This window comes from Cyprinodon variegatus, unplaced genomic scaffold (assembly GCF_000732505.1).
Source record: "Cyprinodon variegatus isolate N-32 unplaced genomic scaffold, C_variegatus-1.0 Scaffold85, whole genome shotgun sequence".
NCBI lineage: Eukaryota > Metazoa > Chordata > Actinopteri > Cyprinodontiformes > Cyprinodontidae > Cyprinodon > Cyprinodon variegatus.
The window spans coordinates 702,533-727,130 of NW_015150538.1; the positions used below are offsets into that span (position 1 = coordinate 702,533).

General features: G+C 39.1%; 1 protein-coding gene across 5 annotated transcripts in view; it reads left to right on the top strand.

Annotated features, from left to right (window-relative positions):
- mctp1 (multiple C2 domains, transmembrane 1) overlaps positions 1-24,598 on the top strand; it is a 168,708-nt gene that overhangs the window by 91,336 nt on the left and 52,774 nt on the right. For all 5 annotated transcript variants that reach the window (XM_015373329.1, XM_015373325.1, XM_015373326.1 and 2 more), the window contains 9 exons: positions 280-444; positions 2,106-2,236; positions 2,832-3,018; positions 9,566-9,659; positions 16,391-16,493; positions 17,246-17,348; positions 17,934-18,035; positions 18,480-18,554; positions 20,133-20,252. In XM_015373329.1, the coding sequence (XP_015228815.1) occupies positions 280-444; positions 2,106-2,236; positions 2,832-3,018; positions 9,566-9,659; positions 16,391-16,493; positions 17,246-17,348; positions 17,934-18,035; positions 18,480-18,554; positions 20,133-20,252 (1,080 nt within the window). The remainder of the gene's footprint in view (positions 1-279; positions 445-2,105; positions 2,237-2,831; positions 3,019-9,565; positions 9,660-16,390; positions 16,494-17,245; positions 17,349-17,933; positions 18,036-18,479; positions 18,555-20,132; positions 20,253-24,598) is intronic.

Genomic DNA, 24,598 nt, shown 5'->3' on the forward strand with positions numbered 1-24,598 from the left:
ACTAATTATGTTGATAATCAGTTAATAATGATTCATCCAAATAATCATGTCCCAGAAAAAAATACAGTTTAAAATAGATTTTGATGATATATATTTGTTTTTGCAATTCTAATTGTGGATTGAAGCTGGTTATATCTCTGAAATTTACTCAAAGCCAAATGTTTTTAGGTTTTCACATATTGTGTTTCCTTATTGTGTGTCTCCTCCATGCATGTGCTGATAAAGGATTCCCGTTTGTAAGATTAATTCCTTACCTGTATGTGTGTGTGTTTGCTGCAGTACCAGAGTATGAGGCTCTCGGATGTACACAGAAAAGCCCAGCTCTGGCGGGGTATAGTCAGCATCAGCCTAATAGAAGGTCGTAACCTGCAGCCAATGGATGCCAACGGATTCAGCGATCCTTATGTCAAGTTCAAGATGGGTCATCAGAAGTACAAGAGCAAGGTAAAGGCGTAGCTGCTGAACGTGTTCAATGCTTACATTAAATCACCTAATATGATAATATTTATAAAATTAATTAAAAAAAATACTATTTCATACAAAACAAAGATTGATCCATCTATTTATTTTCCTATAAACCTAAAATTTAATTCAGCTATATTTTATATAGAAATACAGTATGTATATTACTGAATAGAAATTTCCTGTTCAGTTTTATTTTTCATATAATATTTTTGGTATTTTTTGGGTAATCCTTTTTACTTATTATAATTCCCTTTGGATCAAATGCTCTGCAGTACCTTTATGTAAACTGTGTAATCCTATACAGCATTACCAGTTAAGCCCAAGATCATTCACACTGTGGTGATAATAGTTTTTTAATTTTCCCAACAGTTTTCTTCTCACTTAAAATAATTTTAACGTTTTAGACATACAGCTGATAGAGTATCTGCAGAGAAGTTAAACCTTAGATTAACAACTTAACCTTCATCGCTATTGGAAACACAATGGTCAGCATTTATAGGACAGATTTTATTGTTTTAATGCCATTGAAGGTTTTTGCATTGATTATTTAGAAAACTCTCAATAAATGTCTTGTTAATGGTATGTCAGAGACCTAAATGGCAACAGGGCTGAGGCAGGTTTATGATGATTATATTTCATTACTGAAGAGAAAACACATGCAACACCAGTGATATACACTGCATCAGAACAATACCAACAGCAGGATCAAGAGAAAGATTTAAAGATTTAAAGATTAAAAACTGTGGACCTGTCATTATGAAAATAGGGAGTTTAAAACACAAAACAATGGGAACTAAGAGGAGAGGAAGGCTAAGGAACTGATAGGAGAGTAATGACAACAGGAAAACATGGGATACCTAAAAGAACAATGAACACTGAGTAAACAATTTACTACTGTACATACAGAAATAACTATAATAAAAAAAGTTAATATCCACAGCACAGAACTCAGATAAATGCAAATAAAAAAATCAATATAATTTAAAGTAACTGAACAGAATAGAACTTTATTGATCTCAGAATGGAGAAATTCACTTGCGACATGATAAACTAATAGGAGCTGCAAAAGGGAGGAAAAGGTGCATGAATGATATACAGTGCATCCAGAAATATACACAGTGGATGTTAAAAAGATTTAAGGTGACTTATATATACAGTATCTTATGTACAGTAAAGTGGTGGCAGGTAAAGTGTGGTTTCTGGTTTGCTAATTAGACCAAGACTTAGACAACTTTTATTGTCATTTTCTATACGCATAGTGTATACAAAACAAAATAGATAAATAGTATAAGTTATTACAGTGTTATTACACCAAGTTATAATTATAATCTCTGATGGCAGCAGGGATAAATAAACTGCGGTAGTAGGATCATGACTCCGATTGTTGGCATTAAAGAATGTAGCTAAAAGCTGTTCCTCTTTTAACAAGCATTGTTTTTATGTTTTGAGCAATATGCATCCATATCTTTTAAAAAAGAAAAATATATATATATATTTTTTTTTTTTTATGAAAGTCATTCTAAATCTAAATATGGCTGGTGTATGAAGGATTTTTAGCTCAAGTGTAGTACTTAACAAATGAGAGAGAAATAGTTGAGTCTGGAGAAGAAACCATGTATGTCAATCTGCCTTTTATTCAGACTATTGCCAAAACACTAAACCCCCAGTGGAGAGAGCAGTTTGATTTCCACCTGTATGAAGAACAGGGAGGCTACGTAGACATCACAGTGTGGGACAGAGACGCTGGCAAGAAGGATGACTTCATGGGCAGGTACAGTAGTCTTTATCACTCATTATTTTTCCTTTTCTTTAATTCAGTTGCACCTCAGCAAAATCTGGTAGGAGTTAGATATTTGGAGCTTTCCTGTGTACTAGTCTTATGCTAAAAGATGTCTCAGAGCCAGCAGGGCTATTTATCACTGTAATCTAAAGTGGTTATGTTTTCTCTTTTCACTGAACTGCTCATTTTTTAACCCTTGTTCAGGTTGAATTATTACCATGCATAGAGTAAGTGTGCAAATTTAAAACCCACTTTAACAAACCTTTGCTTTGAAGGGCATGCCAGAAACCAAGTCATGTCATTTTTATTAGGCTGCCATTTTAACACTAGATGCATTAAGGCCAAGCAAGAAAATCAATTCAGTTGAGAGGATGCGCTTAAGTGCCTACTAAAAGTAATCAAATACGTCAGCTTTGCCTAAGTTGTCTTCTGTTGCTTACCTCCTGCACATTCCTTTTTTCCCCCTTCCCTTTCTCAGCTCCTGTCACAGTGAAGAACGAGCAAAAACATCTACATGAAATCATTAAAAACAAACAAGGAGTGTTTGTACAGCGTTTTCACCTTTCTAATGAATGCTTTATTTCAGGTGTACCATCGACTTGTCGCTTCTCAGTAAAGAACACACTCACAAGCTTGACCTACCACTGGAGGAAGGGTACGGTGTTCTGGTTTTACTGGTCACGCTCACTGCATCCGCTGCCGTTTCCATCTCAGACATGTCCGTCAACATTTTGGATGATCCAAATGAGAGGCACCAGATTACACAAAGATATGTGAGTTCTGGACGGAAGCATGTTGAAATTGACTGCTATTAAGATTTTTGGATTATTTGAATTTTTCAAGGAATATTTACACTCAGATATTGTTGGACACAGTGACTGTCAACATTCCTGTCATGTGGTGGGATGCATTTTGTAAATGAAAACTCATTTATATTAACAGCTAAACTAGAGCTTCTAACAACACATTAGTTTGCAACCTTCCTCCGATGAAAGGCGGATATTATTTAAGTTGAAGGAAAGTGTTTATCACATATGCTGATAAATGAAGGTATGATTAGAGGTTTGGAGGTACAGACAATAAAGGAGGGGTAGATGAAGAATTAGAAAACACGAGGAGCAAAAGGTTAAGGAAGATCAAGTTATGTCTTATGCCTATTTGGGAATTGTGCAGACTGAATGCTTTGTTAGCTTGTTTCCAATAAGCATATTTGTTGAATGAACAGATTTAAAAAAAAAAAGACAGTAACATTTTTTTTTTGGAATCCTCTGCTCAAACAAAGGCTTTAAGCCTTTGTCATAGTCTTATTCACCCATCACTCCTCGTCACTCTCAGTCTTGTTAACATGACCCCCAGATCACTCTCATCAAAACGCCTGAATTTCCTGACAGCTCTCTTTTTTGCACTACAGCACCCATGAAAACTGCTGAAACATGCTATGCTGTGAGATTGAGTGTGTTGACATCAGTTAGGTTTTGTCTGTTTTGAGATATAACGGGACAGTGATTGGATTTCTTTGACCGACACCACCCTGCTGGTGAGTATTTACACCTTCCAACATGTGGCCAAACACCAATGCAGCGACCTACATACATGGCGGTGCCTTGTTGGCTAGCCACAGGAGGTTGTCCGCTTCGGTCGCCGCTGCAGAGACCATCTCGAATCAGAAGGTGGAGCTCTAGGACTGAGACAGAATCATGCTGTGCCTCTCCTGAAGGCCACAAAATGACGGTGGAGGAAATAAGAAAGCTGGTATGTGTGGCTGAGTGAATGTGTGTAACGTTAGCAAGAGGTAAAGGGTGAGGGTTGCATTGGGAAAGGAAGGCATGCAAAATCAGAAGAAAAAGCTATTTCACCTCTCTCACAACTCTTGCATACCCCGTTTTTCTCCGCCTTACTAAAGGCGGCACTTTTTACTTCCTTCATCTACCTTCTATGCCTGCCTCCGTCTCTTTCCTGCTCTCCCCATTTTTTGTCCCTCTCTCAGAGCAACGTCAGCTCTTTGTCTGCCTCTGCCTTGGCCTTCCTTTGAGATGAAGGGATGGAAAGATAGAGGGAGGGGGAAGAAAGTAGGGGGTTGCAGATGGAGGGGCACAGTAAGGTCAGTTTGAAGACTTGAATGGTCTCTGCCTATTAACATATTCCTTTTCCCTAGACTGGCAGTCTTTCAGTTGGAGAATTTAATAAAGATGTACCTTATCAAAGAGCTCTGGTTAGACCAAGTACCACCACTAATATATAACAGCACTGCTGAAAGCCCGCTAATCTCCCCGGTGTGTGCGTGTGTGTGTGCACTATACATGCACATGCAGAGACTATTACTGACTAATATTTATCAGCCTAGAATCAGCTGTGCAGCACAAAGCATCGGCTACTGCTAATCACAAGTGAACATTCACATGCAGACACACACAAAAAAACAGTAGCTACCTGCTGTGTGTCAGCCATATCTCACAAAACGGAATGTGTCTGTTGGGAAAATCAGTTATCATCAAAAGCTGTACAAATTACAGTGAAGCAGAAAATGCAGCCTAATGACAAAAACACATATTTAGAAGTTTTAATTCAAACAGTAAGCAGCAAGCTTTTTTTTTTTTTTTTTACTAATGTTAGATCCACAAAGAGTTCCTGTCATTACACTTAGATAAATATTTCAGCCCACAACCTAAATGTTCACAATAAGGTCACAGCGGGCATTTGTTGCTTTATTTCAGACTAAAGCCACTGATGAAAACCCATAACAGACACCTGAATGGCACAGGGATTATTAGTATCCATCTTGTTGAAGCTTATTTATCTTTTTTAGACTATTCAGGATATAAAAGTCCTGCATATTATACGTTATCCATTTTTTCCCACCACATCCATTTAAAATCTATGTACTACTTAATATTTGAGTGTTTGGTCTTAGATCTAGCATTCAGAAGTAATTCTCAAATAACTAACCTGAATATTATCATTATGGTTAAGCTTAAGCCAGTGTGCCGCTCCCGGTCGTAGCACACTGGACCAGCTCTATACCCTTCATCGAGTGCTCGAGGGTTTGTGGGAGTTTACCCAACCAGTCCAGATTTGTTTTGTCGTTTCTGGAGAAGGCGTTCTCCTCAGTTAAGGGCTGTCCGCTCTCTGTATGACCACAGCAGGAGCTTGGTTGGCGTTGCCAGCAGTAAGTCAGACCTGAGCGTGAGATTGATATATAGATCGGTGCAGCATCGGCAGTGATGTGGTCGCTGTATCAGACTCTCGTGGTGTAGAGGGAGCTGAGTCGGGGGGGCAAAGCTTTCAATTTACCGATTGATCTATGTTCCCACCCTCACCTATGGTCATGAGATGTGGGAAATGATTGAAAGGACAAGATTGCAAATACAAGCGGCCAAAATGAGTTTCCTTCGCAGGGTGGCTGGGTGCACCCTTAAAGATCGGGTGAGGAGCCCTGTTACCCAGGAGGAACTCGGAGTAGAGTCGTTGCTGCTCCACGTCGAAAGGACCCAGCTAAGGTGGATCGAGCATCTGTTCCGGATGCTTCCTGGTCGCCTCCCTCAGGAGGTGATCCAGGCATGTCCCATTAGGAGGAGGCCTCTTGGAAAGCCCAGGACTCGCTGGAGGGACTATGTTTCTGAGCTGGCCTGGTATGGCCTCGGGGTCCCGCCAGAGAAGCTGGAGGAAGTGTTTGTGGATCGGGAAGGTTGTGGATCTCTGCTTAGATTGCTGCCTCCGCAACCCGGCCCCGGATAAAGCGGAAACAAATGGATGGATGCATGAATGGATGGATAGTCAAGTTTCACTAAAAAGTTTTTTTTTTATTATTTCTGCATAAAATGAAGACAAAATTATTGAGGAAACTAATGTTGACATTTTGCTCAAGCGTTAGTAGAGTAGCAGATAAATTGACTTCTTTAAGAGGAAATAAAGCATATATGCTCCCTTTTTGTTTAAAAGTAGAATAGAAGATTTCTTTGTAGAGCTTTCTTCTGACTTAATTTTAGATATTTAGGCAGCACTTAAGTCCAAGTAAGTGTTAGACAACTGACAAAAGCGTGTGAGCAAGAGAAAAAAATATATAAATATATTTCCTGACCTGAAAATCACAGAGTAGTTTAGATCAGAATTATGTTGGTGCATCTATATATGAGTGTGCATGTGGTGTATGTTTCCATTCATGTATACATTATATTTAAATACATCTTACACAATAAATTTAGTGCTGTAGCTTCATTAGATGTTCTGCTTCTTACGATAACCTTTCCATCATGTCTAATTAGTTGTTCTTCAGAAATAGAGAAGGACACAGAATGAGAGGTAAAAAGAGAGAAAGAGATTTATGCAATATGATGGCAAAGGAGCATGCACGCTAATGGCTTTTAATGGGCCTGAGGTGGCCACGAGATGGGTGGATGAGACAAGGAGGACGGGATGACCTCCAATGAAGTGTTGGCACTCCACCACCAGTGTAGACGTACATGTCGGCACTACCTCTCCTACCCACTCTGGTGCACTTTTCTAAGAGGAAGTGAAAGGACATAACCTGGGCAGGAAGTGAGAACCAATAAGAGGCTGTTCTTGGTGCAAGTGCATGATGAGCAGCTTCTTGCAAACACTGAATCAGATGGAAAAAGGGGGTTAGAATTTGCTATTTGTTTGAATCTTTACCATCATTTGATCAAACATCCTAAGAACTTATGGGCTGCAGGGCAGATGCAGTGAGACTGTTTCTGAAACGCACCCGTGATGAAATGTGACATGCTGCAGAAAATGACAGTGAGTCATAAGACTATGCCAGCTCTGATTCATTTGTGTGTTTATACGTCTGCAGAGTGTGACAGAGACAGAAAGAAGATGTCATGATGACGGGCTGTCAGTCACACAGAGGGCAGAGGGTTCATCGTATGAAAGAAAACTCTTTCCATAATGTGTGCTTTGTTCATCTTCCTTCTCATTTCCTCCTTATCCCCATCACTCCACCTGTGCGCAGATGCGAGGAGAAATAAGCCTGGCTGTTGGTCCACCCATCTGTCTATCTTCCAACTTATCCTGTCCAGTCAGTCTATTACAGTCTGTCTCTTCTGATGAGGATTTGAATCCTTGTGGAGGATGGGTTTGTTCTGTCTTTACCAATCAGGAATTGAGGCCTAACCCCAGATGTCCCCTCAGGGAGCAGCAATAGGGCTAGAAAGGAATGAAGAGCTGAGGAAGGCTTGGAGACTAAAACATTTAAGCAAGGTTTTGAATGAGGGTTTTTAAATGGAAAATGCTTCACTATGATGTCATATAAATATCTGGTCTCCTGGTTGTTCTAATTACTCTAAATTGAAAATGCATACATTTTACTCATGTTTTGGCCTTAATATATAAAAAAAGACATAATCTCATATTAATGCTTCTGTTTGAATAATTTCGATTGTATTGTGACCTCTTTCACCCTCCTTCCCTTACCGCCTCTCACTGTTGCTGTATCTTCTAAGCAATCAAGCCTCCAACTTGAAACTCGCCCCTCTTTTTCTGCATACTTCTCTTTTCTGCACTTTTCCCTCTCTTTTCTTCCTCTTTTTACACACTTTCTTCCCCCTCTCATCTCCTTTAGTGAGCTTTTTGGACAATGATATCGCTGGAAACAGGCAGAGTCTGACAGAGTTGGTAATAATGAATTAAGTCTGTAGCCTAGCCCTGACTCTGAAATTTAAATTATAATTACTCCTGTGGGGATGGAAGGGTTATTGCCAGAGAGAGAGAAATAAATTGAAGTGAAGTGCGTTTTTCACTCTGCTTTTAAGACGCGCCACTCAGATGCACGCCACTCAGTTTGGCCCCAGTTACGTGTTTTTTTAATGATTGTGTTTATACCTTAGTGGTTAGATGTGAGCAAAATTCCAAGTTGAGGATTGTTTGTGCATGCCTCACAGATCTCCACAGGCTCTCCTTTCATGTACCAGATTTACCAGGTACAGTGCCTGGCACCTTTTCACTTATTGTCACATTACAACCACAAACTCTCAGTTTATTTCACTGGGATTTTACATGACCGGGTAACAATAAGTAGTGCATAAGTGTTAAGTGGAAGGTTTTCTGATTATGATGATAGAGCCACAAACCCTCTTCCTGGCTGTAACAAGTTTTCTTCAAGGACTTAAATGTGTGTATTTAGCACCATCAATTCTATCATCACTTAACTGCTGAAAAACAGGCCTTTTCAAAGCATAATGTTGCCATCACCATGCTTCATGGTGCTTTGTTTATTTTACATGTTTGCTCCGTTCTCTGTATACATTTGGGCAAATTAGTAAGATAAACTTTTTTCTTCTTTGGTTTTATATACTATATACAAGTTTTTTTTGGAGAGCAAACATAATAGTTGTAGTGAGAACAAATTCTTCTACCTGAGCGGTGAATCTCTGCAGCTCCTCTAGAGTTAAAGCAGACCTTATTGATATTTCTCCCTTCTCCTGGCCTTTGGTTCAGGTGGTCATGCCTTGGAAGATTTACAGATATGCCAAACTTCTTTCACCTTTTTGAATGATTGATTGAACCACTCATGGTAAATATGAGTATTTGAAATTGTATTGTCAACATATGTACTAACCTGATAAAAAGAAGGTAGGAAGTGGGGAAACAGTGACAGTGTGTGCAAAAACAGTATGAGTACCTGCACTGCAGTTTTTACTCTGGTATCTCTCTTTAACCTTGTTATTAAAACATTGTGTAGACTGTTTCTTCTCTCTAGACTTCATTTGATCTCTGAATGTCATTGTGTGCCTGCGCCATAACTACTATATCCCTGCCAGTCATGCCTCACCAGTACTCACTGTCATATCTCTGTTATTACATTATTCACATTTTCTTAGTCCAAATAAGTAGAACAGAGAACTAAAAGAAACCCACAAACAACTCCTGTTCTCCAACATTCAACTGTTATTGTATTGAAACAATAAAAAAGGATGTGATTGAGCCACTGAAATTAGCAAATATTGGATATATTTTAAGTGTGCAAAGTTTGTAAAAGTGTAAAAGTAGAGTTGCTTTACAGTTTTTAACATGACTTTTACATGTATTTTTGGGGGGGACACCCCTTTGACCCATTTTGTTTAACAAGTCCAAATTACAAAAAGGTGAGTGCGAGTATTTTGCCTGATTAAATTCTACCATTTGTCCTTTGGATAGCCTGGGCCGTTAATGCCAGCTCTAAATTTTCAAATAAAGACGCCGTAAAGAACAGATTCTACCAGTTCCTCTCTTAATAAAATGTCAGGTTATTAAAGTGCCTTTCACTTCGATGCTTTTAGCTGTCCTCTTTGACTCTTTGCCTTCTCTCTTGCAATGTTGCAGAGCCTCTGGAGGTCACTCCACAACTTGAAAGATGTCGGCGTGGTTCAGGTGAAGGTCATCAGAGCTGAAGGACTAATGGCGGCAGATGTCACAGGTAGGTTGATGACGTCAAGCACAAACAGCACAAATATAAAATAGATATTCATTAATGATATTTTGCTTTAGTGGAATCCATGGTTTTTACTGCAATACTATTCATATAAATTTAAACGTTTTGCACTGTTAGAACCACACATTTCTAGGTATTTTCTAGAGATTTAATGAGATAAACAAAGACAAAGTAATCCACAGTTGCATGCTGTAAAGAAAATCTTAAGGTTTTTTATTCTGTTTTGCTATTTCAAAAATGAAAAGTATTATTGGGGCTTTTGTTTTGATCCCTCCAAGTGAAGTTTCCTGCTGAAGCGGACCCCTGAGAAGTAATTTTGTTGCCTTGCCACAGGTCTAAATATTGACTGGACTATTCTAACACATTGCAATGCTTTGTTTTAATCCATTATCTTTAGCTCTAGTTATATTAAATGTCTCGGGTTAATTTCCAAGGTTTCCCTGCCTTAAACATCCTCCACATTCCCATTAACTTTCCCTGCTGCTGGTTTTGATGTCCTGTCATGTCGTGGAAGGCATGCAGTTTTTGCAAAACTGCTTTCATTTTCATATGATCATTTTAGCAGTGCTCTGTGAAATGCTGCGAGATGCTATTTTATAACCTTACTCTACTTTAAAATTTCCTACAGTCTTTTCCATGATCTCTCCGCTGTAGTTCTTTGTCTTTAAGATGCTGTTCCATCACTGATGTTCTCCAAAACACCCCTTGGGTCTTTTAGAAAAAGATGAATTAATGGAGAGTAATGCACACACAGACGGACTCAGTTTATCAATTTGGCAACTTATGCACTAGATTCTATTAGGAGGTGTTAGAATGAAGGGGGTTAAATGCTGTAGTGTTTTTTATTAGTTAAACCAAAATTTAAAATGTATTGCTTATTTTATGTCTGTCTTGTAAAATTTGAAATAAATATGCTGACATTTGTATTTGCAATATCTCAGTGTTTAAAAGGGTTCAAGGAACCTGTGTACATTTGCCTTGCCCAGGCGCTGCTTCTTAATTTTAAACCGCTGAGCAATTTCTCTTGCAAACGGTTACATTTACCATCAATCCGCTGCAGGTCTTTGCTCAAAGATAAAGTTAGGGTGCAACTTTCTTTAGAGAGTTAATTGCAAATGTAAATCCTAAGAGAAAAGAAAAGTCTGCTTTGTGCATTGGATAAATTTGTTTCCGTAGTTTTAACAAAGATGCGGGCTTCTCATTTGAATAATAGAGAAAAAGTACACATTTGAACCAACAAATCTTTCTCGTCCCTCCTCCTGTGCTTTCTCTGCTTGCTCTCTCTGAATCCTCCATCCTCCATTAATTCTTACTTTTAATTAGGTCTACCGTGGACAGGCCTAGTTTTTCACTCTGTATTATCTGGTAAAGAGAAGGATGTACGTGTGTGTCTGTGTGTGTGTGTGGCAGGGAGACAGAGTTTTTCTCGATTTGAAACACCCACAGTCCCATTAGCAAATACAGAGTGGAGCTGGTTGATTTGGGTTACTGTGGGGAGCGACAGGAGCAGTCAGAGTGCAGGGCTAATGGCTCTCTGGTTCATGGGTTTCACTCCAAGCAGAAATGTGCTCTGTGACACTGTTGCAAAGCTCATCATTCACTCTGAGGTTTATGTATTCTTTTATAAATTAAGAATAAAACTGCAAAAAAATATCCGGTAGCTGTTTACAATAGCAGAATACACGTTTAATGAGTTTTCGCAGCCTATGCTGTTCTGAAATTGCGCGTTTAGCTTTCCTCCACTTGATATTGGTGGTTTTGACAATGACCACAACTATCTGTTTTGCTTTTAATTTTCTATTCTATTAAGGTTTTAAAGCATCTTTTCAAAAGCTTTAGGATAAGTGAATGTCTTACCTTGAAAGCTACAACAACATAAAATATCTACTGAACCACCTGAGCTTGTCACGGTTTTGCACTTTTTGGTTTTGTTTAAATTTTCTTTTCGAGTTTTCATTGGTTTCATTACCATTTTGTGTTGTTTTCTGTATGTATATGTATTTCTTGTTTATCCTCTGTTGCCCTCTTGTGTCAGTCTCCTTCCCTTTGCTTCCTTCTAGATGATTCCATCCACACCTGTTCCTCATCTGCTGATTAGCCCCGTCTTTGTTCAGTCTCCTCTTCATACGTCTCCTCTTCAGTTACTGTTTGCTGGTTCCTTGTCCTTTCTTGATCCTCTTGTGTATTTTCCCTGATATCTCCTAGTTTTTGGTTTTCTGTCTTTTGTTATTTTTTGATTTTTGCTTCAGTTGCACCCTTTTTGAATTATTAAATCTGCAAGAAACCCCCTCAGCTTCCGTCTCTGCATTTGGGCCCTTCAAACCTCCACACAAACTGACAGGATTTTCACTGTTCTTATATTGTGGTCAGAAACTACTCTTGAGTGCTGCAGATGGTACAAAGGTCATTCATCGGACACCCCTGCCTTAGAAATGTAGCTTCTTACAATAACTTGCAAAAGTTTTCCAACCCAAAACTTAGTTTGGAAGCTTCACAGGATAAAATATAGCCCTTCAATATTATTCCATCAATCTGTAGAATGTGTTTCATTCTTTTGCTGCATAAATGAAGCACAGATATGCCACAGAATCTCACAGAAAAGCAGTGTTCTTTTAATTAGTTGCTGTTAAATCATTTATTTTTATTTTTTCTGATTCTATTTGCTTACTATACCAAAAGAGCACATGGCTCTTCTTTCCTTCTTAAACCAACCTCTAAACCACAAATTGTTGCTTTTAGCACATTGACTTCAATCAGATTCTAATTCTCCGACTGGCATTTAAGTAATCTGGGCTTTTCCATCTGACACGTTATTGAATATGGACATTCAGAAAAACAAAGTTTCTATATTTCCTTTGGTTCCCTGAAGCATAATCTTTTCCATCGAGGCGATAGATGAATACAGCGTGTGAACTTGTAGGTGAAAGGGGCTTTTTTCAAAATGGCTTATTTCAGTTTTGAGTCTAATACACTGAGTGTGTGCGTGCATGTGTGTCTTTGTGCGTGTCACTGGCAGAAACAATCGCTGTGTAAGAGCCCCATAAGAGCCCTCACCACATGAACACCCCTTTTTAACAACCCAGACCAAGAGAGGGTCAGGAGCAAGGTGAGAAAGAAACAGAAGAACAGACAAACAGACAGACAGAGGCAGGAGGGCAGACGGAGAGAGGAGGTCAGTGAGACAGAGAGAGTTCACCATCCAGCTCCCATTCAGGCTCCTCTCCCTCATCTTTTTTTTCCTCCTCCTCCTCCTCTCTCCCTCTTCTCTCTGGCCATCTCTCTCTCTAATTGGAGTGTTTTTGTGGAGTAGCTCCACTCCAGCCCAAGTAGGATAACTGAAAATAGTCTCTAAAACCAACAATCCCTTTTGTGTGCCAGCTCTTGTCCCTCTGAGTGGATGCTATAGTGTTAGAACATTTTAGTAGGGATACACAGGCACACACTGATACCTGCAGCAGCATCACTGCATTGCTAAGATTCTTTTTTTTAAGCCATGTTGAAACCGATTTCAGGAAATTCAAAATGTTCTCCCTATTTGCATTTTAAACTAAAGATGCAAAGTCTTACAAAAAGCATTGATACTCCTGATACAGCATTATTTTCTTTTCTTTCTTTCTTTTCTGGAAAGTTATGCATAAGTTCATGCTAAGCCTGGTGGAGTTAATATTCTTCTGTTGCAAATTTCTGTTTCACATTTGGGTTGTAACCCAATAAAATGTTCACATCTAAATACAGTGCTAAAGTGTTTCTTTTTTTGTTATTTTTACAGAGTAGTTAAATCTAATTCAAAGTGGACGTAAGTGTAAGATATTTATTTAAGTATTGCCTTAGACTTTGACTGGGCCTTTCAAACATATAATCCTTTTTTTTATTATTTATTTATATTAATTTTTATTTTAATTCAAAGCCTCTCACCTCCTCAGATTCTTTCACCCTCTGATGAATGTTTTCTTTCAGCTTTAGGCTGTATTACGCTCCATGAATCTTCAAACTTTTCCAGAAAATCAGTCCCATAACAAGACGCTGAAGCCACCATGTTTTACACACAGGCACAGTGTTGGCCTGGAAACCAATCCGCTTCTTAAGTCTCAAAACTTTGACTCACTTCTAACTTTTATGTCTCCTGCTTTTTTCTAGGATTTCCCCATATTTAACTATTTAATATTTATCATCTCTACAATTTTAACAACGTTGAGCCCCAAAACATGACGCTGCCATTACTGTTTCACATTTAGATTGCATGTTCAAAGATGGGAATGTTCACATGGAAACAAAACTTCAGCTCTAGTCTTGTGTGACTTTCCATATGTCTTCTATGTCCCTTATTGTACAAGGCTTATGGGACAGGACTTATCATGACTTTATTTAATAACCTGCCTTCCTCCTTTACATAAAGTCTTTATACCAGGGTTAAATTAAACCAAATTGTGTTTTTCTCATCTATCCAGTCATTTCTTTTACTTCTATTGATGTACTTGAAGACAAATGTTTGTATTGGATAGACATTTTAAGACAAACCAAATCAACAGGTTTTTTTTTATTGCACCATATCAACATACAACAATACAACACTTTTTGTTGTCATGTCACTTGCATGACAAAAAAAAAATTAGTTTCTGTCAATAACAGAATGTGGAAGTAAAAATAGGAGTCCATACTTTTTCAAGCCAATCTCATATTAATTGTAATATTATGGTGTATCTCCTCTTCAACTTTAAACTTCTTACTAGCTGTAAGCTTTCAAAGGGGCAATTACTTTTCTTCGCCTCGCCTTTCTGCTGCGTTCCTCCTCCAAGTTTACCTCAGAGTGCTCTGAAATTAATTTAAGTCCACTCCTTTACTGCCAGCATCGCAGAAATGGGACCCAGGGGGGTGGGAGGAGCTTTACCCGGACATTACCTGGATGGGCGCTCAGTGACAATCAAACCTGAGCGTATAATTGGTTACGACAGCCTCCTCTGGTTCTTGGCAACCAATAAGGTGAAAGTTCAGCAACCGTAACAACTGGCTCTCAGCGACAGCGCATGGAGCCCCATCATTTAAGGCAGAATATTAGAGGGGAAACTGGGGGCAACAGGATGGGGGATAACACCCTGCAGAATTAATTACTATATCAAAATTGGTGATTGCACTTAGTTAAATTTTTTGGCCGATTTGTTTTGGTGGCTTCTTGATTACTAGTGGAACAAAAGTTTACCTTGATTTTTTGTATATTGATATATAACTTTAGTGAATTTTCTGCACTCATAATTAAACACTTTTGTTTTAATTCAGGTTATACCCAAATACACTGAAAACTAGGCTCTTGATTGCTCTGCCTTTTTGTCAATTTTAATGTATCTTGTTTCCAGTCGCAGAAGTAGGAGCTGCCAATATCAACTTGAAACCCGCTTGGATCAATAAAGCACCACAAACAGATATAAAAGGCAACACCTACGCCTCAGCATTGATCACAGTGACATTTACTTTGCACACCTCCTAAATGTCCTGCCCTTGTCACAACATTTGAAGAAAATCACACCAATCGATGACACTCACTGAAGCGCCTCCCGTGATTCAGTCACGAACACCCAGCCAATGTTTTTTGGGGGCTTTGCACTCAATCCTAAAGTTAGTGAGTTTTATTATGCAACAATGTGTTCAGCTAATACTTATTATTACTTTATTATGTTTTTGAACTTACTCACTTTGTACTTTAATGCATTAAGGAATAGAATATTAAATGGATCTTGACAGTTTTTTTTTGGGTTGTTTTTTTTGTTTTTTTATTTAATGAGGCATAATGATCAAAGTCAGAATTGAGGACAATCAAAGGGGAGGTGGGTAGGCAGACATGGCGAGCTGGTTTCATTCTGGGTAACTTGGCATAAAGATGCCTCACATACTGTAAAATTATTGTAAAAAGAAATAGAGAATATAATGGCAGATTGCCTGCTTTTAAAGTTCTGCAGGAGATTTTTAGGATAAAAAAATAACTGAAGGATATATTTTCACCTCTATTTCATGATTGGAGTAAATACTTATTTAAAGGTTTTGTTTTGATTAATTTTATTATCTCATTATGATTATTAGTTAACAAGAAGATACATGTCTTTATTGATTGCCAAAGAGCCAAAACTTGCCTGCAAATTTCTGACATTTTCCAGATTTTTAATTTCTTTTTTATTTCTACACCTAACAACCATTTCAAAGAAAAAAAAGAAATAAAACAACAAAGACAAAGAGCAGCTTTTTTTGTTCCAGCTGCTCTTTCATCATTTTTTCACTCATCTTTTACAACAGTACCCCACTTGCTCATTTGAAAATCAGGAATTAGACCAGATGTGTCTCTTATATCCAAAACTCGGCTGTCTTCATCTTCCAACCTCCAATTTTCCATGTCGACCTCTCTGTCCTCTTTTTTTAAAGTCCTCTTTGACTTTTTCCTTTGTCTGCCCCTGTCCTCCTGTTTGAATGTTTTCAAATGTGCAAAACACCGAGAGTGAAGCAATAAAGGATCGTATTAGGACAGTCCTGATGAATCCTGATTCCCATGATGTATGAAAGCATGTTGAGGTTCTGTGTATTCTTGGTTTAATCAGACTTTCTGATTCTCTCAATCTGTAGAATTCTGAAAAAGACAGTAGTTTGCAAACTTTTTTAAGGACTAGCTTTTAAATTTGTTTTATTTATTTATTTTAAAGGCTATGTTTGTGTACATTATTTATATTTGACAGGTAAAAGCGATCCGTTTTGTGTGGTGGAGCTGAGCAATGATCGACTACAGACACACACCGTCTACAAAAATCTAAATCCAGAGTGGAACAAGGTCTTCACTTTGTAAGGGAAATTTTTTAGTATTTATTTATTTTGTTATTTATTTATTTGTATATTTTTCATTTATTTTGTTATTTATTTATAACACACGTAAAAGGTAAGTAATAAAGTTTAAATAATATTACAAATATTTGTGGATTTTCCCTACAAATTTTTTTTGATATATATTGTAATCTGTATTATTTTACTTTTAAAAGAGCAAACTTAGATATCTTAAATGGACGTTTAGATTTAAATATTACTAATAGAATAGATTAATATATTTTCTTATGGAATTTGTTAATCATAAATATATAAATTATTTATTAAAAATGAAAATAAAAAATGACAAGGTTAAAATACACTAGATTTCAGTATTAAGAAATATACATTTTATTTACAATAATGAGGATTACCAATTAACATAGTAACTTTCTTGTGAATATTTTAATGCTTTCTTTCACGTAATTATTAATAAAAAATTTTATTTTTTTTTTGCTAACTTTATAAATTTGGCAATCGGATTTATGTACTTATTATATTAAAAAGTGGCTGCATTGCAGTTCCATAAAGCTTTTTTTTTTTTTTTATGTAGGACTTTTTTTTCTCCAAACTAATTGTGAATTTGTAGTATTTATTTTGATGATTGTACATTATATTATATTTGAGCATTTTTATTTAAATCATTTTCTGTAAGACTCAACTAAGATGAAACAGCATTGGTATCAGTATGAGTCCTAAGCTCACTTATGTCCCCGTCTTTGTGTGTGGTCCAGCAACGTCAAGGACATCCACTCTGTGCTTGAGGTTACTGTTTACGACGAGGACCGAGACAGAAGTGCCGACTTCCTTGGGAAAGTGGCTATCCCTTTGCTAAATGTGAGTCAAAGGCAAGATTTCTGTTTGTTTCTTTTTTCCTCCTCCCTCGGGAATAATAGAGAGAGAACATACAGCCGAGGAACAGAGAGAATAAAAACAGAGGAGGATATAAAAAGCAGAGGTTATTTTTGCAACTCCACTGATGACATTATTATTTCTCAAAGTAGAAAAGTTGACAGGAAACAGAAATAAATGGAAGAGCTGAGTAAAAAGTAAGGTATAGATTGATAGGTGAGAGGATATAAAATAAGTGGATAAGAGATATGATGAAAATGACGCTGATAGACAGAAAGATCCGACTTGGAGGTGAAAGAAGACGGCCTCTTTTATTTGGTAAAAATATAGCTTGTGAAAGCAGAGTGCGTTGTATAGCGGTGCTTTGCTGTAACAGTGTGATTCCCCAGGATAGTTAATTTCTGTTTGACAGAGCCGAGCTGCAGTGGGTAATGAACAGGTACTTGTCAGAGTTGCCACAGTTGTTTTTGGTTCCCTGTCAGCGCCAGCAGCTGGGGTTCAAAGGTGGCCCGGGGAGCCGATTCAGCCGGGTATTGCCAGACAGACGCCTGTCATGTCCCTCTCCCACAGATCCAAAATGGAGAACGCAAAGCCTACGTCTTGAAAAGCAAGGAGCTGACAGGGCCAACAAAAGGGGTCATCTTTCTCGAAATAGACGTGATTTTTAATGCTGTAAGTCTCTCTTTTTGCTTTTTTTAAAATCTCCTCCCTGCTTTTTTTCCCTTTTTACCCCCCCTCCTTATCCTCTTACTCTCATCCTCCTCTTGTTTTCCCCTACATTTGCCCCCTTCCATACTGCTGTTGTCTTTATTCTCCCACCCCCCCCTTTCTCCCTCATTTCTATCTCATCCGTCGTCCCTCGTCCTCGTTTTGCCTTTAATTATCGAAGACTCCCTCTCAGCAGCCTTTGTTCGCCCATTCACCATCGCCGTGTGTGTCCTACAGCGGCCATCTTACAGCTCTGCCTCTTGCTCTCCCCCTCTTTCTCTCTCGCCTCTGACATGGGGCACGCTCTATATGAATGTGCTGCTATGCTCTCTCAATACCTTTGTAATAATCAAGACATTACTCCCCGTTATCCCATTTTTGAGACTTTGTGTTTACTGTATTATGCAGGTGAAGGCTGGTCTCAGGACTCTGACTCCCATCGAACAAAAGTACATTGAGGAGGAGCCTAAAGTGTCCAAACAGGTACATCTCCAGCTAACATTTATCATCTGCCACTCCTCTTTTTTTTCGATCAGCGTCCACCCATTCGAATCCGTGTTTTGCTTAAATGTCTAAAGCAGGAACTAACAACACCGATGAGTGGCATCTATAAAGCACGACAACTGTGTAGGCAAGATACAACAGGATGATTGAAAGAAAAACAGAATTTGTTGTTTTTTTTTCCTCCTCCAGCCTCTCCCTCCCTTTCCTCATCTCTTCCCCCTCGTATCCACTCTGAATGGTGAATAGAAATGTCAAGCTGTCAGCTCTGGGGTGCATAAGTAGATTGGCCATCCTTATAGTTGGCCCTCTTTGCCACTGCTGCTTTGCACTTCATTGTCACGCTGCTCAGTGTGGCGGCACCACAAAGGGATGAATGGTAGGGGCTGGCCCGCATCAGATGTGTCATATGAGTGACCGTTCAGGCTCAGCAGTCAATGTTACGCCACGCACAGCCGAGCGCGGCCCCAGGCCTCGTCCCGACGCAGCATAGCGGGCATCCTTTTTGTAAGCCCTCTTCTGCTGCTCCCATCTCTCAGCTCACTCTTTTTTTCTGCCCCCTTCCGCATCTCTATTTCACCCCTGACTCATGGAGATGACCATGTCAGTGTCTCTCAATGATGATGTCATTGGCTGGTTTGAAAGGACTGCCCAGTGAAGGCTGTCCCTGTAGCTGCATCATAAAAAAGGTGGTCGACATACGCAAGATTTTCCTCTACTCATTAAGCAATTATGACATTTTATTCAATTAAAAGAGATTTGATTTAATAAACTGACACAAAGTAGTGTTTATTTGAAAGATTAGTCATAGTTTTCAAATTTATAACCAAAAAAAGGGAAAATTGGGGCATGAATTCATACTTGCCCTTCTTTTGCTCTATCACCTCTAATTAAAATCCAGTGTAATCAATTACCTTCAGATGTCACTCTTAAACAGAGCTCTGTTCAAAAGCAACATTATCTTAGCTACAGACACTTTAAATACATAAACAGTTTCCTAAGGAGTAAAAAGAGAAGGTTTTTTTGTTCATCGAGAGAGACAGGATCTCCTCAGGGAACAGTTCTCCTGGTGGTGACCTGATTGGGTAGTTTCCTGTCCTTGCTGCTGTCACGCTTTTCCCTGAATGGCTGGAAACACAAGAGGATGGCATCACTTGTCTTGTTTTTGGAACGACGGCTTCAGAGCAAAAACTGAGATGGATCACAGAGCTGTGTTGTAAGGGATTGTTAAAACCAAAGAAAACCGATTTATGGTTTGAGTCTTAAGGTATTATATTGCTTTAATTCAAACTAGGTTTAAACCTTACAGTTTCCAGCTGTAATTTAATTTGCATCCCTAAAATCCCACTAGCTTTTAAGAAAAAAACATCAAAAGTATTTTAGTATAAGTCTCCAGTTTGATTTCCTCTCCCACATGTCCTGTCAGCTTGTTTTAATTTTTTATGACTGTTTACAATTAAACAATGTTTTATATTAAAAAGTCTATTCTCATATTTTTATGCTATAGTTTGGACACTTTTTCATCTTTCTAAGGTATTTATCTCTTTTGCTTTTCCGTAGCTGCTTTTGCGTAACTTTAACCGAGTCAGACGCTGCATCATGTTCCTGATCAACACAGGCTGCTACATCAACAGCTGCTTCGAATGGGACTCTCCGCAGAGAAGCATCTGTGCTTTTGTGGTAGGTGTGGGAGCACCTGCGATTACATTTTCCTTACAGCAAACACACACACCCAGAGCAGAGAAACAAGCATGGATGTTCTCAGAGGTTCTTAGGAACATTTCTGTAGAGATTAGACTGTTCTGACTCTTACTTGGTCTTTTTTTTTTAGCTTTGCATTTGCAGCTAGAGGTTTTTTTTTTCACCCCCGGATGTCCATCTGGGAAGCAAATTAAACTATAAGCAGTTTCTGCACAGAACTGATCATTTCGCTTTTGCTCACCCCCTTGTCTCTTCCACATGTCTCCTGCTCTCCTCTGTCATCGGCATCTAGTTATAAAGGTGAAGCATAATTGGACAGCAGAGCTATCAGCAGAGGACATTCTACTCCACAGCAGTGAAAGCCTGCTTTGAAGTTCCTGCCCTAAAAGATGACAGAGCAGGCATTTAGTCCTGTCTGCTTTATGTCCCCTGACTTAAGTAGCTACAGGACAGGTGGGCCCACCCTGACCCGGCCCTTTACCATGGGACCACTAAGTGTCTCCACTGCAGACATTAGCTCCATTTGGCCGTTTGACACCAGTTTAATCTTCACAGAGGCTGTATGTGTGTGTTTGTACTGCAGGTCACGCTGTCATCACAAGATGTGGGTCAGAAGAGACGCAGTATTGATCAGTTAACATTTTCCATTACATTCTGTGTGTGTTTTGAACGGGGGGGGGCTTTCTGTGTGTGTGTTGGTCTGGAACCTGCCTGTTTTTGCCTAATCTCTTCCAAGTAATATAATACTTTTTTTCTACGGCAATAGGAGATTTTACTGTCTTGACCAAATTTAAATGTATTGAAATTAGACAACATTTTATCAAAACCAGTGCAGATTTACTCTACACAGCTCTCTACAAATATGTTGGAATCCAGCAGGTTATCAGGTATCTGCGCAGATAAAACCAACTAGAAAGACTTTCCCTGTATGTCATTAAATCCTTTACACAAAAATTAGCTTCTGCACTTTGTTTTGCAGAAAGTCGAGTGTCCAAGTTTGCCATAAACATTATATATTTAGTTATTTTGCCGAAGATCGTTTCAAATATAATTCACATCTTCTCAAAATTTAAAATTAAATTGTAAAAAGTGGAATTACTTATATATGATATAGATACAAAATCTTTCATTTGTTTATTGCAACTATTTGGTATCCCTTGGCAGGGTTCCTATGATTAACATTAAAAACTCACTATTATTTTGCAACATAGACTCAATGAATAAGCAGATGACATTTCAAACTGTCTCTAGCTTGTTATGCTATTGATTATAACTATTAGCATAATTAGCACATAGTTAGTAACATCAAGTGTGTTTTCCTCATGCAGTAAGTAGATCCTGATCTTGTCTATGACCTTTATGGAAGGTTTGAAATATTCTCTAATTTAGTGTTGTACAACACATATAATTTTGCTGCCATAACATCAGCTTCCTGTTTTTTTCTTCTCTGAACTCTTCGTTGTGGTGGTAAAATGTCCATTTTACAATCTCCATGTTGTTTTCGTGCTTCTTTTTACTTGTTTCTTGAAAATACTGAAAGAAAATGTAAATTATACACTCAGCAAGAATTTACACACTGAAGGTTGTTGTTGTTAATGTGGAGTCATAGTGCCTTGTTTAGCACAGTCACTGTTATTTTCCACCTTAATTTATATAAATATATATTCGACTAGGAGTAAATAAACGAATGATCCAGACAACCAAATAAAATGATCCAGAAATTCCAAGAAATCAAAGTAATTTACCAAAAGAATGTCAATTTGAATGGTTAAAGACAAGGGAAGGGTACAGCCTTGAGAGATTCAGGCTTCATGCGAACACCCTGTGACGCTGTGCAGCCTTCAAAGATGAACAGTTTCAAAGGCAAGGTGCACAGCATTCCTGATTAACAGCTCAGACTATTCTTATTGTGCTCATTTATACCCAGAGTATTCAGATGGTGATAAAGGGTGTATCTAGGCCAAGGACAAAGTGTTTTATAGTTTATAGTAATTCTGAAATTTAGGTGTCATTGTGCACCACCACCCCCCACCCGCAACTCCTCCCCTATCCTTTAGGGAGTCTGCTAGCGTAGGAGTACGCACTTAGCTAAAAGCATCCGAGTATTTAGGGCCTCTTTTCCACGCAGGTATTCCCTCCCTCTCCTGCCATTCCTTCATCTCATTTCTCCCTTACTTTGAGAGGCCTCTTAATCACTTCACTCATCTCTTTAAGTGGGTTTTTATGGGGGGCCATCTGGCCAAGGTGGTGCATTCATGAAGGTGTGCTGCTGCGTACGATTATGTCCATGTGTGCGCGCACACATGTGCATCGCTGCCTGCAGACAGATGTTATGCCCAACTTTCTGCCGGCAATTTAGTCTCGAAACTTACAAATGTGTGGACTTTATCAGAGTCAAGCAAGCCTGAGGGGGATATATTTGAGTCTTTTCTTTTTGTTCCATTTTTTTAGCAATGTTTTTTAGAAGTGCATCAAAATGTAGCTGTCATAACATGTCAAAGCAGAACACTCCCTCCACCCAAAGAAATGTTTAAATTACGCTGCATGGACTCCTTCTGCCCAATCCTGAAATGCCAGCCGCATGTACACATCACCCATTAGTGCCAGCTGTGATTAGTGTGTGTTTTGTGTGCATATGTGAAAAAAAGGAGATATTGCATAGTCTCACATGAAGCCTCTCTCTCTTTCTCTCTCTCACACACCCACACTGCTGTCACCCGCCCATCCCCACAGTGAATCAGCCACCGTGGCAGCTTTGCCTCAGGCGTTGGCACAATGGACGGCACTGGAGTTACCTCCTGTCCTGCATGATGGGTGGTGTCTTTGAGAGTGTGTGAGTGGAGGGTTTCTTCATTCCTTGTCTCGGGGTTAAGCGCCTGCTTCCATTCTCCACACCTGCGAGCAGAGTATCTCTCTCTTCAATCCATCCGTCCATCCATGCCTGTTCTTCTTTATCTCCAACACCCCCTCTCACCCACCCACACACACACACACACAATCCTCTCCTCCGCCTTGCAGAAAGTTGAGGCCATTGTCGGGCCGAGCGGTGTTGGGTTCTGTTCTCCCGCTGCTGCCAGCTCTCCCCTGCGGCCCCTGCAAGACAAGGCTGTTATTGCCCGAGGGAGCGCAGGCCTCGGCGGCTCTTCCTCCAAACAAATTTGCTGTAACTTTATCTACAATTTGGCCCTGAATTGGGAGCAAATAGAGGCAGCTTTGTGAAGCTCAGGGAAGGGCGAGGGCAGCGAGCTGGGGGTTGTTGGGGAAGCAGGGGAAATGATACCAGGTTCTTTTATGTCAGGCAAAGTAGGACTCTTATCAGGAAGAGAGCCCAGACAAGGGAGCTACTTCTAGAGGAAACTGGAGCACCTATCACCTGCTTTGCATTTAGATAAAAATTCACCCTGCTGAAATAAAAAAAAGAGAGAAAAAAAAAGCAAAGACAGGTACAGAAGCAACCATTGGAGTGTGTATGTGTGTTTGCACATGTCTGGCTTTGACGCCGTAGCAGTGAGCGGTACACACCAACCACCAGGTCTCTTTAAATTGCTCCTTTGACTTCTCTTCAAAGAACCTCTCTAACTTTTAAAAGTTCTAAAGTTGGGAGTTCGTCTTTGCCCACAGCAAGGGACAGCTTTGAAAGATATACTTTCACATTTTGCAGCTTGCTTGATTTGGAAATAAAATGAATGATAGTTGAAATATTGTGGCGGGGCTGATGGAGAATACCAAGTCAGGGTTTAATCACCGGAGGCAGAGACTCAGCAGAAGATGAGACCCTTTTGTTAAGAAGTCAGAGGACGACTACGTCTAATATGTAGTTTCTTTCTGAGGACATATGCTTTGCTTTATTTCCACCATGCCCTAACAAGACTGGACAGATTTTTCATTAGATCAACAGATATTGTCCCTTTTTCTGTATCTGAGCAGCAGGGGGCAGTCTAGCACCACTGAATAATGAGTAAGTCTGGTCACAAGCAGGACACCCCCCCATCCCACCCCTTTCTATGTTCAGGCAAACTTAACAGGACTTTGAGTTGGTGTCTGGCAACACTTAGTGCCAGCATGGATATTGATGTAAGAGAGATAAAGGGGGAACTCTGAAATCCAAACTTCAGTTTCAGTCCACTGAGACTGAGCAGGGGGAAAGTTAGCCTGGTGTGTGGTTAATGTAAGCCAAAGCACTGAATATTACCCTCCCACAGTGCTGCTGCAGAAAGCCGTCAGGACTCTGTTTTCTAACCAGAAATAAAACTTTTAGATTCCCCACACTAAGCACTTGAATACATTAGTTTGACTTTTTGTTTTCTTAATGTTTTCAATAATGC